The 15715-nt window shown below is 39.1% G+C and overlaps 1 protein-coding gene across 5 annotated transcripts in view; it reads left to right on the forward strand.

Annotated features, from left to right (window-relative positions):
• The window catches only part of srrm3 (serine/arginine repetitive matrix 3), a 66780-nt gene extending 51813 nt beyond the window's left edge, over nt 1-14967 (forward strand). For 3 of the 5 annotated variants that reach the window (XM_077546467.1, XM_077546469.1, XM_077546470.1), the window contains 4 exons: nt 6714-6976; nt 9628-9873; nt 9961-10092; nt 13002-14967. In XM_077546467.1, the coding sequence (XP_077402593.1) occupies nt 6714-6976; nt 9628-9873; nt 9961-10092; nt 13002-13257 (897 nt within the window). In that variant the 3' untranslated portion in view covers nt 13258-14967. Of the gene's footprint in view, nt 1-6713; nt 6977-9627; nt 9874-9960; nt 10093-11389; nt 11510-13001 lie in introns of all 5 variants that reach the window. The other 2 variants (XR_013288590.1, XM_077546468.1) reach the window with 2 other exon arrangements.
• The last annotated feature ends 748 nt before the right edge of the window (nt 14968-15715 follow it).

Here is a 15715-nt window from a genome sequence, read left to right on the forward strand (position 1 = left end):
GTTGCCTCTAGGTGGCAGTATCTTCTCTGTGTCTGACTATTGTCTCCATCTTACGGGCGGAGAATGACAAATAAGCTTTGTTTAGGTGCTAAACTTTTGAAATGTAGTGAAGGCACATAGTTTGAGTGTCTTTGAATATTTCAAGCATCTTACCAACAATGAAGGATGTTTTGTGTGAGCATTCCTGGATGAAATGAACTTTGATTTTGATTACTGCAGCTGTGTGGTTTTGCAAATGTTCTGTTTTTTGTTTTTTTTTATAGCGTTTCCATTTTGTATTTTTTTTTTTTTTTTTTGTTGTGCCTTTGACTTATGTTTGGGTCTGTCTCAACTCAGGACATACGTGGATGCTTCCCAATGGGGGATGCGCTTAATCAGAGATGGTGAAATTAATCAAATGAATTAATTGAGGTGACACAATATTTCCTGCAGCAGGGTGTGTTCGTCAGACATAATCAGTACTGTATAAAAAGTATAAACACACATAAATATCCAGAAAATGTAGCAATAGTGTCATGACAGGACACTGGCCAACAAAAAATATATAAATAAATAAATAATAAATATATAAAAAGTCTACACACCCCTGTTTGACGACTAGTTTTTTTTGTCATTTCAAACCTTAGCTTCACTTATGAATAATAATTGTTTCTGATAAAAAAAAATTAGCACACCACAGGGAAAGCATCCAGGATGAGAGTGAGACAGTGTCCAACTGGGGGTGGTCTTGTGAACTCGAGAACCCGGCGGACCCCACTGATGATGTGGGGACAATACACACTTTTGTTAACACTGGCTTTTGTATTTTAAAGGGACCCAAGCCATTCAAAAAAATACAAATAAAATTGAGTGGGGTGGGGGGCACATTATGTAAGAGTTTTAAAGCATAGGCTCACTGTTAGGCTGTGTTCAGAATCATTCACACTCATTTGCATATCTGAAAAATTTGTTCAGTAAACATACGTTCGCAAAGTAGTCCTTTGGGCATCCGTAGCAGGAAGATGGCGGCGAAAATAACCTCTTGTAAGGTGAGGCTCCAGCCATGTAATATAATTAGCAAATGAATAGACCTATGATTACATTTTTAAAAATGTACATTGATGTGGTAGAACATATTTTTTTTGTTTATAATTGTGTGCTAAAGATTACACACTGTCCCTTTAAGACATTTCAAGTTAAGAGTATATTCATATTTTTGGACAGCAATATTTTTTCCCTCTTTCACCGATAATGAGTATCGCTATCTATCTCTACATATTCGAACATACGCAAAATGGCAACCTGACAATATAGCAGGGATGTGATTTTTCCGCTAATTCGCGGAATTCCGCTTTTTTTATCTCCCCCCCCCCCCCCAAAAAAAAAATCCGATTTTTTTATTTTTATTTTTATTATTAGTAGTTCATTGTGTATGCACATGACTCCGACAGATAACATCTTCTGCTATAACAAAGACATTTGTGGTATGCTCTAATATGAGTTACTTTTCATTTGGTCATGATACAATTATTTGTTCATGAAATTTGAACTCTTCAACATTATTTATGTGTTAACTTAGTAATCACATTAGTTAGATATGATGATATTCTCAGTGATAGTTTTTAAAAGCAAAGGCAGTCCAATGTTTTTGGACCTAGCTGGGTGCCAGCGGCCCCCAGACCCCCGGCTAAATTTTCAGATAATTTCACTTTGGTCAAATCACATCCCTGATATAGGGAAGTAGTAAATAGGGAGTGATTCCGAACACAGCTTTATTGTACCTTTTACTGTTTCAGTGTTCAGAAATAAACAACACATGACCAAAAACAGGAGCTGACATCAAATCTGTAGTAAATAGCATTGGTGGCGGTAGTAGTCGTAGTTGTATTAGTAATGTTAGTGGAAGATCTAGTGAATGTAAAGAAGGCCCAGGCCAGAATATGACTGGGGTCCCTTTCAAATGTATCAACTCTCGCTAGCTCATATTAGCAGTGACACTTTTCCTCCCTCCTGTCCGACCTCCTCATCTGTGTCATGTGACTCACAGCTGACTCTTGTTGTTGTCACATCCCCCCCGCCCCCCTTCCCACATATCTTTCACATCTGCCAGCTCTGCATGCACACCTTACCTTACCTTATCTTACCTCCGTTCTCTCCACTAATATGATAATAAACTACTGTATATCCACTTATCTTTATCCACCCCCCCCCCCCCCCTCCCTGTTTGGATACAAACATGGCTGTATTTGTACAAGCGAAAAAGACAAAGCAAATCATGTAGTTTCTAGCATCATCCTAATTTTCCATCTGGATTTTTTTCCTCTTAACTCATTCACTGCCATTGACGGCTATAGACGTCAAAAATTCATTTGAACTATTTCTATTAGTTTCACATTTTTTCCACTTTTGTTTACAAGAGTATGAAAACCTTTAAAAAAATTATTGTACATTTAGAACAGATATAAAAATTGTGATTAATCATGAGTTAACTCGTGAAGTCATGTGATTAATTACAATTTAAAAAATAATCGCCGGATGCCCCTAATAATAATAAAAAAAAAGGGATTATTAAAAATCCCAGATGATTAAACATTTTTATTGTGATTAATCGCATGACCTTAATAGTTAACTCACGATTAATCATAAAAGTTATATCTGTTCTAAATGTACAATTAAAACAATATAGGTTTTTATACTCTTGTTAACAAAAGTGTGAAAAAATGTGAAACTAAATAGAAATAGTTCAAATGAATTTTTGACGTCTATAGCCGTCAATGGCAGTGAATGAGTTAATTTTGTTTTGATTTTCTTTCTTCTTTTTTTTTTAGTTTGTTTATTTCTCATGGACGGAAAAAAAAAGAAGCTTTGATACTAAAAGAGGTCATTGTCTTTTTTCCCATATCGCTGCGGAGAACATTCCCTTCTCCTATCTTTTTTTCTTTGTTTCCTTGTTTTGTTGCTATTGCATACGTGTCACTGATTGAAACGGAAGGTAGGTAACGCTTTGCCTACGCACGTGATCTTTATGCAGATGAGAATGTGACAAGCACCCGAGCCTGAGTGACGTCAATGTTTCTCTCTTTCTCTCTTTCTCTCTGTTGTTTACAAAGTTTACTTCATCGGTTATGATTTCACGCTTGAAGATTTTGTTGCGTGCTAAGAGCTCTTCCTTTTTTTTTTCAAAGTTGTTCTGGAGCCCGATTTTCCGGTCAAGCATTACCGTAGTTTTTGTTGTTGTTTTTTTTTCACCGAGTTTGAGTAAAATGCATTTCTTGTTTATAGGTTGATAGTACATCTTGTGATTTCACACCATTGGGCGTGCATTTTCTTATGACAGTGTATTAATTTGCTGCCTTCTGTCTGGAGGACAGAAGGTCTATTTAACGGAAGGATCACATTTGTAGCATCTCAGGTTGTTAGGCAGCTACACTTAGCAGTCCTATTATCGTCATCTTTCCTTGCACAATTTGATGAGATCCAATACAAGGGCTGTACTTAAAACATTTAAATAAAAAAAGGCCTTTACCGACACAATAATGATCACTTTTGGTTCGTGTTGTAAGAGAGGGAGTGAAAGTGACAATCATAACTGCGCTTTATTATATCCTCCAAATGGTAGGGTTTGTTTTGATTGCCTTTGATTGCCTTTTTTGATTGTCAAAGCAAAAACAACAACAATCAAGAGACGGCTCATAACTCCCAAAAATGTCCTTAGTGTAATCAAGCTATCACTGTATTACTACGCTAGCAATTTCCATTCAACTTTGTGGCGGGTGGTGCATCAGCACAGCAAAAAAACTGAAAACTAATTACATTTTACAAGAGCTCTTTTTCAAACAGAACCACTAATTATTTTTTGTCAAACACAGTCAGACAATAACCACCTGAGTCTTTTCTGTTTGTGGTACTTTAGCTTTTGCACTACAGTGAAACCTCAATTTAATGGACTAACTGGAGGTAGGGTTGGTCCATTCGAGCCCATTGCCCGTTAACTCATGCACTGCCATTGACGGCTATAGACGTCAAAAATTCATTTCAACTATTTCTATTAGTTTCACATTTTTTCCACTTTTGTTAACAAGAGTATGAAAACCTAGAAAAAAAGGTTATTGTACATTTAAAACAGATATAAAATTTGTGATTATTCGTGAGTTAACTAATTTCATCATCTAACACCCCCAATTTTTTTATATTTTCCTTTTTTTTTTAATTAAGGGCATCAGGCGATTACAATTTTTTAATTGTAATTAATCACATTACTTCACTAGTTAATCAAAAATGTTATATCTGTTCTAAATGTACAATACATTTTTTTCTAGGTTTTCATACTCTTGTTAACAAAAGTGGAAAAAAGGTGAAACTAATAGAAATAGTTCAAGTGAATTTTTGACATCTATAGTCGTCAATGGCAGTGAATGAGTACCTAAATATACTCAAAACTAAAAATATGACATTATTTACGAATAATATGAAATTGTTACAAAAAGAAGCTTGAAATCATTTGAACGGTTTAAAGTTTGATCCAAACTTACATCGGTGGCGCTTGGGGACGGGGATAATGGTGTTCAGCTGGCTCCACCAAGCCGCGTTGTTAGCATGTTTTTTTTCCTCCAAATTGAGTAGAATTACATTCCATCGAGAAGGTCTTGACTAAAACAAAAACAAAAAAACATGTGTATAATGTACCAAATAGCAAGTTGAATAGGTAGATACGACACGCTCCTTTTGAACTGCGTGCCTATGTCGGTGCTAAGCTAATGTCTATGATGTTGATGGAAACTTCACCACTGCCAACATGGCCGCCAGGAGCGTCTCTGTCTGTTGATTGTGCCACAGCGCCATCTCCTGGCCTGGTGGTCCATTCTGGAACTAACAGACTTGGACAGCTACTGTACAAAGGGGCATTTTTCGGGGGCTGGACACGACTTTCTGATAATTAAATCCAGAGTTTGTTGGTTCCACATCTATAAAATCGAGGTTCCACCGTGCTCAGTTTTGTTTTAGACCAAAATGAGCCAATAACCCAACACATCCATCAGATGGTGCTACTATGAAATTGTGACATTTACGTTTATTTTATTTTATTTTTATATATATATATGAAATTATTTGACTTGACATTTTGCATCATTTGAAAGTGACCGGTATGTTTTATAGCGCTCCTGTGTTGGATCTCACAAGTGCAGGTGTACCTAATTAAGTGTCCAGTCAGTGCATATCAAGTTGATAATCATTTGATTGTTGGCTTTGGTCTTGACATTTATCTCTGGCCTTTAAAGGGAAAGTCAAGTGAAAAAAGAATATGTTCTGTGCGACCCCACTAGTCTCAACACGGCACTCCTGATTAATATTGTGTTTGTGGAATATGAATTAAGCAGCCAAATCCACCCATTTTGATCCATCTCAGGGGGGGGGGCGGCCATTTTTGCCAGTGGCTGTCAACTGAAAATGACATCACAGTTGCTCAGGTAAGAACCAATCACAGCGTCACATGACCAAACTAAGAAAACAGGTGAGCCGTGAGCAATTGTTATGCCCTTTTCAGTGGCTGTACAAGGCAAAATGGCCGCCCACTGTGATGGCTAAAAACGGGTGGATTTGGCTGCTTAATTCATTCAGACACAGTGGATATCAAAAATGATGTTAAATCGTATTTATACTGACAAAACATAGGTTATTAAGCTATTTCAGTCAGATCTTACTGTCACAGAAGCTCTCTGGAGACGCTTCAAAACAAACTTTGACACTTCAAATAAGCGGCCATTATCCCAAAAGTCGCATCCGAGCGAATGAGGGAACTACTCTGGAAGGAAAACGGTAAAAGCTGGCGTTTCCTGGAGGCGGCTGGTGCTGAGGAAAAACTCCATGTTGCCGCCATGGTTTTCCTCTTTGCTTTGACTTCTTTTTCCATTGATTTCCATGCACTGTCTCATGAGTCACTGACAGGGAAGGGTTTTGTGTCTTTTTCTCTTGCATTTTGTGAATCTAATGATGCACTTATGTTGCCCCACTTTTCCCTTTTCTTCATACCTTACCTACTAAAGGAGGGAATACCACTTTATTGGTAAGTGGATGCTAACCAGAAGGGAGTTAAACAAGAATAACACAATTTTTTTTTTTTTAAAAAAACAAAGAAAATGGGTCGCTGTTCACATGTCAGCACTTGTCTTCAGGGGGAAAAAAAATCCAGAAAGAGAAAATTGAGTAGCAGACGATTTTTGTTTCTGATTCGACTGATTGAATAATTGTGATCTTTATTTTGTTCCCTCCATTTCTGTGATGTTCCGTCCAGTTGTCTTCTCTTTCTGTTAACTTTCATTTCTTTGACATCATGACTTTAAAATATAAAGAAGTCCTCTCTTTTTTTTTTTCTCTCTACACTATCTGTAGCTCTTTACTTTCTGCCTCTGCTCTATTATTTGGTTCACTTTTTTTTTTTGGTATCTTTCCCTCTCTTCTTTCTCCTAGTTTTGTTTTGTTTGTTTTTGCGGTTATGATTTCTTCAACTCATTATGGTTTTGCATGCCAAGTATTGCATGCGCTGCACCATAGAGGACTATCTATCTATAAGCCATATGGAGAAAACTTAGCTCTTTTTCTTTCTGATGTTACCTTCTTTAGGTACACCGTAGCACTCACAATAAAAAAGTGAAACCATTCTAATGCTCCCTTGTCCTTTTTTCCTCTCTCTTTTTTTGTGTGTGTCCTTGTTGGTCATCATTTTTTTTTGACAGAAGCTGCGGATATCGGGCTCTGCAAGCATCCAGGCCACCTTGCTGAAAGATCAGAAGCACCACAGCGCCCCCAGCAGGAGCCAAGCGGTACAGATGTGCGCGACAAGTGAAGCCGGAAGCGCGGACAGCGTGAACACGTCAGGCAGGAGAGCGAACCAGCGAGGACGGAATAAGAGCTGCCACTCTCCTGCTCACAGTCGCGACTCGGCGCATTCACACCACAACCACACTCACAGAGGCAGGAGCAGCCGCCATCAGAGAAAGTAAGAAGAAAGTTTGTAATATCCCGTTGGAGCCCACCCATCCGTTTTGTATGCTGCTTGGTTTGGTTTAGGGTGAAAGGCAAGTTAAACACGAGATCAAAAATCATATCATTATCATATCATTCTGATATCTGGACATGTATGTCGCATTACATCAAAAAAAAAAATACAAAAAAGTGAATGATTAGCAGAGCTCTTTTAACAGGCTGCCACCTCAACGTTGTCATCTTCAATGTCATTAATTTTGAAATGATGAACATTTATATGTAGTCTATAATGGACACGTGTTGATTATTCAGGATTTTTGTTTCTCTATGCCAGAGGTGGCAAATCCATGTCCAAAAATGTAAAAACCCTGCCACAGTTTGGCTTTAGCCCATGACGCTAGCTAGCTAGCTAGCTAGCTAGTGAAGAAGGTATATTAAAAATCCATACTTTTGCGTGTCCAATAAATCAAATTGTGAGATAAGAAATGAACAGAGTTCCTGCGCAGGATGATTTATTCCGGAGATCTCCGTTACATCATTGAATCAAACTCAAAACTGTTTCAGATCAATAATGCCACTCCTCTCTCGAAGAGCCCACACTTTATTACAATCAAATTGCAAGAACAGTGTCTCCAACTACGCCCCTCATGAATAAGTAAATGTGTTATATAATGGAAAAATACAGGTTGAAAAACAGAATTCTCAGCACACAGCATACAGCTGTATTCGTCTCTAGTCAAAATATACTTTCAAGGCACTTCTCAGTACTTTCTCCCATAACAAAATCTCACAAACAAGTTGAACTCAACAGCACCTAATGTAACATAGTTATATAAGTGTGCGCTCTCTCACGCACAGAAATGTGTTTTCGCACAGAGAAGGAACTTCTAGACCAAACAATGTGTCCCAGCTTAAGGTCAAATTATACTGAGTTCAAAACTACTTTACCTACTTCACATCTATAAAACATTTCAACATGGTTAATATAAAGAATTAAAATGTTAATAATGTATAACAATGGTTAATATATGAAATCAAGTATTAAAAATGTTAATAATGTATAACACTAGCTAGCAAACGAGCACCATGGGAGCGATCTAGGGAGTTAGCTAGCTAGCTAGCATTTTAAAGTAAAAACCCAGCTACAGCTCTAATCTTTAAAATGAAGTAACTTGGGAAATTCTGCACCTTTTTTAAAATTGTAAAATATTTCACCCAAGTCTCCACAAATATATGCATTATTATTATTATATTTATTACTGCAAATTTTTGACGTGGACTTGTCTGTTGCGTTGCGACTGGAAATCCCCCGATACAGGCTTTCCAAGTAAGGGACGGTCATTAATCGCGCGTGAAAAGAAATAAGTGGCGTTAAAGGAACTACAGTGGTACCTTGGCTCACGAACTTAATTGGTTCCCACAGAGAGTATGTGAGCTGAAAAGTTCATCTTCCAAACAAGTATTTCCCATAGGAAACCATTGAAATGAGAATAATCCGTTCCCAGGTCCCCATAAAACACAATTTTCTACTAAAAAAGCCTTAAAACTACACAAAATATACCTTATTTTATGTATAATAAATGTGTTATTGCATTGTAATTAAAGAAATACACTGTACTGTATAATAAAGTGTTTTTATTTGCAAAACTTGCAACTTGCCTTTGTGATGGTACAGTAGTTGAAGGCTTGATGGAATGGAGTGGGAGGAGGAGGGAGGGAGGGAGGGAGGGAGTTACTGTTTGGAAGGAGAGTCCTCCGGTGTGGCTTCTCTTCTTTGCTTCTTAGGAGACTCTTTATCCTTGTTGCTGACTAAAAACCTCTTAATTGACACCTGTTGGTAGACTTAGCGTACTGGTACTGGGACGCTAAGTCACACAAACGCGCACCTCGTTCGTGTTTGTCGATGATCTCCTTCTTCTGCTCGACCGTAATTTTCTTCAATGTCTTCTTAGGCTTAACACTAGCCTTTTGTGGGGTCTTTTTCGGTCCCATGGTAGCAAAAGTACACTCCAAAAGTACTCCAAAATGATCCAAAATGTCTACCGAACACAAACCACGTCCGCACTCAAACAAAGGGGGCGACGAACTGGGACGCCGTGAGCGTGCGTCAGCTTCCCGTGATTTCTCGTGTCGCGAGATTTGGTTCGTCCGCCGAAAACTAGTTCGTCAGCCGAGACAAAATGCTCGCGAATTTAATGTTCGTGAGGCGAAAAGTTCGTGAGCTGAAGCATTCGTGAGCCGAGGTACCACTGTATCTAAATTATCTAAAAAAATATGTCAAAACTCATTTTGACACCCCTAGTTATAATATATACTGGTGATAATTTATTGTGTATTTTATTTTTAGTGAAATTGTAGCGTCCCGGTTTTTAATTTTGAAAATCTGGTCACCCTATTCAATACATTTGGAGGTACTCTCTCCCCTGCTTACATGGCTGCCATGTCTGCATTGTTTTGATGGGAAAGTCGACCCTGCCAACATGGCCGTTATATTGGCCCGCTTTGTAGCTTGCTGTAGTCTACTGTAAAGTGGGACCAACAGACTTTAAAAGGTATTGTACAAAGGGGTCTTTTGAATGTACCGGACACGATTTACTAGATCCATCTAATGGCGGTTCCACTGCACCGACATAATATGTGATCGTTTTTGCTTTCCTTCCTCAGGACAAAAAGCAGCCATTCCTCCAAGCGTCACCACCGCTCCGGTCGAGGTCAGGCACACAACCGCAGCCCGTCGGCCTCGCCGGGCCGCCACTCTCACACATCCGGCAGAAAGAAAGAGGCGTCGCGCGGCAAACAGAACCCGAGACATCGCAGCAGCTCCTGGAGCAGCGAACGCTCCTCGTGCGCCCACCGGGACCGAGGCCTCAGCAAGGTCAAGTCCCCTCACAACAGACAGAACGCCTCCAGGTGAGCGCACAACCCCCCACCCCCTCTCTCTCTCATCATTCACCCTTTTGTCACCTCCTGTGGCGTTGACCGGGATCTCTCGTGCAGAGAGAGGGACAGCCCCAACCGCTGCGACAGCGACGCCGACAGCCGGGCCCGCCGTCGCTCTCGTAGTTACTCGCCCATTCGTAAACGGAGGAGAGATTCGCCCAGTTTCATGGAAGCTCGCAGGATTACCAGGTAATACCAGTCTTCCGGATGTGTGTTTACAACCACATAAATATTGGGACATTTGGATATTATTACAGTAAATAAGAAAAAAAAAATAGGTTTACAGTGCAAATGCATTTATTTTATACTTCCTCAGGCTTCTTGCACTTTAATTCTCTTATTGCAGGTCAGTGTGAGCTGCTGTTTGCTTAATTAAAAGAGAATGTGTTGTGAGTTTTGCCAGTCTTGTTACAGGGATGTGATTTTTCCGCTAATTCGCGGAATTCCGCTTTTTTTATCTCCCCCCCTCCAACAAAAAAAAATTCTGATTTATTTTTTTTATTTTTATTTTATTTTTTATTTTTATTTTTTTTTTGTAGTTCATTGTGTATGCACATGATTCCGACAGATAACATCTTCTGCTATAACAAAGACATTTGTTGTATGCTCTAATATGAGTTACTTTTCATTTGGTCATGATACAATTATTTGTTCATGAAATTTGAACTCTTCAACATTATTTATGTGTTAACTTAGTAATCACATTAGTTAGATATGATGATATTCTCAGTGATAGTTTTTAAAAGCAAAGGCAGTCCAATGTTTTTGAATGTGACTGATTTTGAGTTGACTAAAACTGCCATTTTATATGGGATAGTTCAATATACATTGAAAATTTATGCTGTTGTTTTGTCTATTTCTTTGTCATGTGAGTGCATTGAAAGTACTTAAAAACACGGAAAACCCATGAGCTCCGGGGGGCTTCGCCCCCCTTGTCCCCCCACCAGGGCACTGCCCTGGACCTAGCTGGGTGCCAGCGGCCCCAAGACCCCCGGCTAAATTTTCAGATAATTTCACTTTGGTCAAATCACATCCCTGTTGTTAGAGAATAGCAAGTTGTACAAACAGCACTGAAACACTGACGTCTGTGTGTGCGTTGAAAAGGTTAGACTTGGTCAAGTGTATTTTAGGTTCATCCTGAAATGTCACCCCTAACTTTTTGTGTTAAGTTTAATCTCCATAAAATAAAAAATAACACCATGCGAATTACATTTCTTTTTAAAAAGTCCATTTCTGGTTGTAATTTAAAAAAAAATGGATGTTTTTCTAGATTTGCAAACTGTTTCAAACAGGTAGGTTGATAATTGCATTCCAATTTGTACATATTGATGATGAATGATTAAAGTTGAAGATATTATATAACCTAAGTGCACTGTATTAATTTAAATCAATAAAATAAGGCCAACTGTCGCCCATTGGTGTATGTACACTTACAGTATACCACTGAATGTAAAACGGTGAAATGTGATGTCATCTTTCACTCCAGCCCTTAAAGGTTCCGATGCCAAGACAACGAGATGCAACCTGAGCTGCAGGCCAGTTGCCGTGGTAACTGTTGCCGTGCAGTAGGACCCCGCTAGTCTGACTCCCGAAGCTCGACTGAGCAGTAAAACACTTCCTCCTGTTTTTTTTTTTTTTTCTCTCTCCTCCTCCACATCCTTTCTGAAATTCACAGCAACTCTTAAACTCTGCCCACTCGCTAATATAACACAGTTACAAACGCTATCAAGGTTGTTTCCCGCTCTTGCTTGCCATGACGGATTGGCTCGAGGACCCAAACTTATTTGCAAATATCGCAGCAATACCTTGATAGTGTTCTACTAACCCAGTGGTGGGCTGTGCATTTGGTGTCTGGGCCTTCTTGGGGACTTAAACAACTTAATCCACCTCTTTATACCACCACTATCACGTCACAATTAATGAAGCCATTTATACCATACCAAAAAAAAAAAAAACAGCGCACAACTGTGTCATGTAAATCATCTGAAGCAGATAAGAATGAATATTTGACATTATGTTTATTAATGCGTGTTGATCTCTAACCTATAACATTGAAATTGAAATTTATTGATATAAACGTCACAATACGATAATCATCACGATATTGTGGGGAGGTTGTAAAAAAAAAATAGCTCATACTAAAAAAAAAACACACACACACAATATTGTGCTTTTGTACAAAACTATACAATGCATATAAACAACCTACAGTCTCTAAGAACACTTAATATTTAGGCACTTACTTGCTAATGCTCGTACACATATTGACATAGAAGGGCCAAAACATGCCTTGTGAAAATTAAACTGCACTAAAAAACTATATATATATATATATACACACACACACGATTTGAAGCAGAAAATCAGTTTGTACTTCAAAGATGTGAGTGCATCGTCTTGAACCGAATTGAATCGTTCCACACAAAAATATATTGAGATGCGATATATCGATGGTGACAAGACTGCGTTTATAATAACCTACTGACAAGTCCATTCGTAGCGTAAATTGAAAAAGAAACTCATTGCATCATACCTTCTTGTACTCGGCCGTAACACATTAAATCGTAACGCCGAATCGAATCAAAACCGATTTGAATCGTCGTATTGAAATTTGGAATCATTTTTATATATACAGTTCTACTGATTCTGAAGATCCTGGGCAGGTTATAGTTTGAGAAATCTAATGAGAAAAAACAAATCTTAGCTCCACGTAGTAAGAAAAAGAAACATTGAGAGTAGACTGTTGGGAATAAATGAGTCCAGTTTCATGGACTCTGTTTCCACTGTACTAACCACACTGTTGTTGACTGCTGAAGTCTGCTGGTGTTCACCTCCAACGACAAGTTCTTTTGGGTGCTAATTACTTATCCGAAGCACTTTCGGAGTGGCTATTAACGAGGAAACTAACCACACGCTTTTCTCTTCATATGAGTGTGTTACAAATGTGTGTGCGCAGCTTTTTTTGTTTTAACCCAAACAGCTGCTCTCTTTTAGCGCCTGTCCTGGTCACAAGCATCTAACAATGATTGGCTCGACCAAATATCATCAAGTCTTTGAAAAGAGGATTTTGACACCCACTTCCCGGTTGCCCTCCCCAGCGCCCGGAAACGTCCCATCCCGTACTACCGGCCGAGCCCGTCGTCGTCCAGCTACGACAGCAGCCCGTCGCGCTCCAGCCGCAGCCGCAGTCGCAGCTACAGCAGCTACAGTCGCAGCCGCAGCAGGAGCCGCAGCAGGAGCAGGAGTCGAAGCCGCAGCCGCAGCTGGAGTCGGAGCCGCAGCTGGAGTCGGAGTCGCTCTCGCAGCCGCCGCAGTTACTCCAGCCACAGCAGCTACGACAGTCCCGGCTTCTGAGGAGGATGAAACGCCAATCGGGTTTGTGAAGTTTTACAGTCCAGGGTCCAAATCCTTTTTACCCTATTAACTATTAGCACTCTTCTACTTCGTTCATAAAAACTCTGAGAGTGGCAAATATTTTTAAAGAAATTACTTCACACGCGTCAAATGATATGGCTGAGCCCTTGGAACAAATCTTAATTGTTGCTACGTTCTTTCACTTCTTCCACAAAGTAACCAAAATCCAAAGTAAATCTATCTGTGTATGTACTGTATGTATACATTAAAAATAAGGTGCCGGGTATAAGACGCACGATACGAAAAAGCCACGATTTATTTCCTGAGAGCAACAAGATCAATGAAATAAGAACAAAAGAGGACAAAAGAACTTTTTTTAATGCTTAAAAGTGACATTGTATATGTTTGTCTGTATAGATCTCCTCTGGCTTTGTAAACTATGCACTGTATATTCCATTAAGTTGCAAGAGTCGAGGTGACGCAGCATAGCATGGCAAATCGGAAAGGGGCGTGTCTCTTCTGTGGCGGGGGGCGTGGCCCTAACTCAGCGTATAGGATTCTGCCAACCGGCCGCAAGCAAATGAGATGAAATGTATTATTTATTATTTGAAGTCTGCCCTATCTAATGATGTGTATGTTGATTCTGCTTATCCTTCGTTTATAACACAGAGTGTGTGTGTGCGTGCATGTGTGCGAAGCGGGATACACACATACCGATTATTATTTTTTTTAAAACATCTTAACCAAACTGTGTGTAAGTTGTAACGAATGCCATCGGTCGCGACAATTCTCTGAGCAGACCGGGTGGAAAAAACGACAAGACATCCCCACACCACACGATAATCACTCTGGATAATCATTTGGAGACATTCATACCAAAAAGGCTCGACTTTGGTCCGATTATCGGTATGCGTGTACATCGCTTTCGACGTAATTAACCACTGAGGCTGCCCGGGCACTGTACATGAAACCTTACTGCAAAACTTTCCATGCACATGTTTTGTCAATATATTATTTAATGTATTTATGTATTTATTTATTTATTGATATATTGATTGATTTATTGGACTATTTATTATTTTTAAGTTATTGAATCTGTTTTTAACACTAGGCCTTGTGCCGCAAAGCTGAAAAAAAATTATTTTTTTTGGGGGGGTGAAAATGGATTATATGCATCCATGTTGATTGGTTGAAGGTGCGCTCGCAAATGGGAGTTTGACAAGACTCCTTCTGTATTGGACCAATATGGACAGATCTATGCTTAAAAAAAAACAAAAAAAACTTTTAAGACTGTTTTTGTGTACAAGTCAAGGCCCCAAATCCCCTGACCTCAACACTGAACACTATTTGTTTGTCTATCAAGATGGGAAGCAGCTGAGACGTTGAGACTTCAGTCATAATTGCCACTAAAATGTAATGGTTGCGAAATGGGAACAAGCTGAGCAGAGACTGTCAGGATCTGTCCTGCCTGCCTGGGCCGTGTCCATTTACAGGAGCAAACACAGTCAGGCTCCACCAGAAAGTCTTCCTGCCATGTTTTCCTGTCATGTCATTTGCACTTTGTTGCATTCCTTGTAAAAGCCCTGAATAATTAAAACGTGTCCTTAATTTATTCTGGATATAGCACTGCCCCCTTTTGATCCTTTGGGTCCTTTGTAGTGTACAAGTTCATATTCCTGACAATAAATTGGAACGAATGGGCAAAACAAATCCTGTTTTTCCTGTTTATTTTTCCTGATCGTGTGTAATTGAAATATTAATAATCAGCCCCAGTCAAATTATGGTACATGTGTATTTTTAAAAGCGTAAAAGTGCAACACATGTTTTTGCGCCCATTTTTTATGAGATGAACTCAAAGATGTAAAACTTTTTTCCACGTACACAATATCACCAGTTCTCTCAATTATTGTTCACAAACCAGTCTAAATCTGTGATCTGAGATAATCCATTCCACCTTACAAGTTTTGTGAAAAACTGCACCTTTCAAGAGTGGCCTTGTATTGTGGGCAGTCTAAGGCACACCTGTGCACTGATAATCATGGTGTCTAATCAGCATCTTGATATGACACACCTGTGAGGTGGGATGGATTTATACTGGTTTGTGAACAATATTTGATAGGAATTGCGATATTGTGTACGTGGAAAAAAGTTTTAGATCGTTGAGGTCATGTCATAAAAAAACAAAAGTGTTGTGTTTATATTTTTGTTGAGTATATTTATTATTAACGTTTTAAGTAATACAGAAATGTAGAACTGCCAATGTGTGGTCAACATTTTTGACTGGTAAGTACGTTCGAACATATTTAAATACATTTTTGAACCTATTTAAATACGTTCCAACATATGGTGGACCCAAACTTCAACTGACCATAGGGAAAAAGGTGAGCAGATAACCCTGACTTGATGGGACGGGACTGGATTGGTCACCATGAGTGGACTGGTCATCATGACTGGACAG

Source organism: Vanacampus margaritifer, chromosome 16, assembly GCF_051991255.1.
Source record: "Vanacampus margaritifer isolate UIUO_Vmar chromosome 16, RoL_Vmar_1.0, whole genome shotgun sequence".
Classification (NCBI taxonomy): Eukaryota; Metazoa; Chordata; class Actinopteri; order Syngnathiformes; family Syngnathidae; genus Vanacampus; species Vanacampus margaritifer.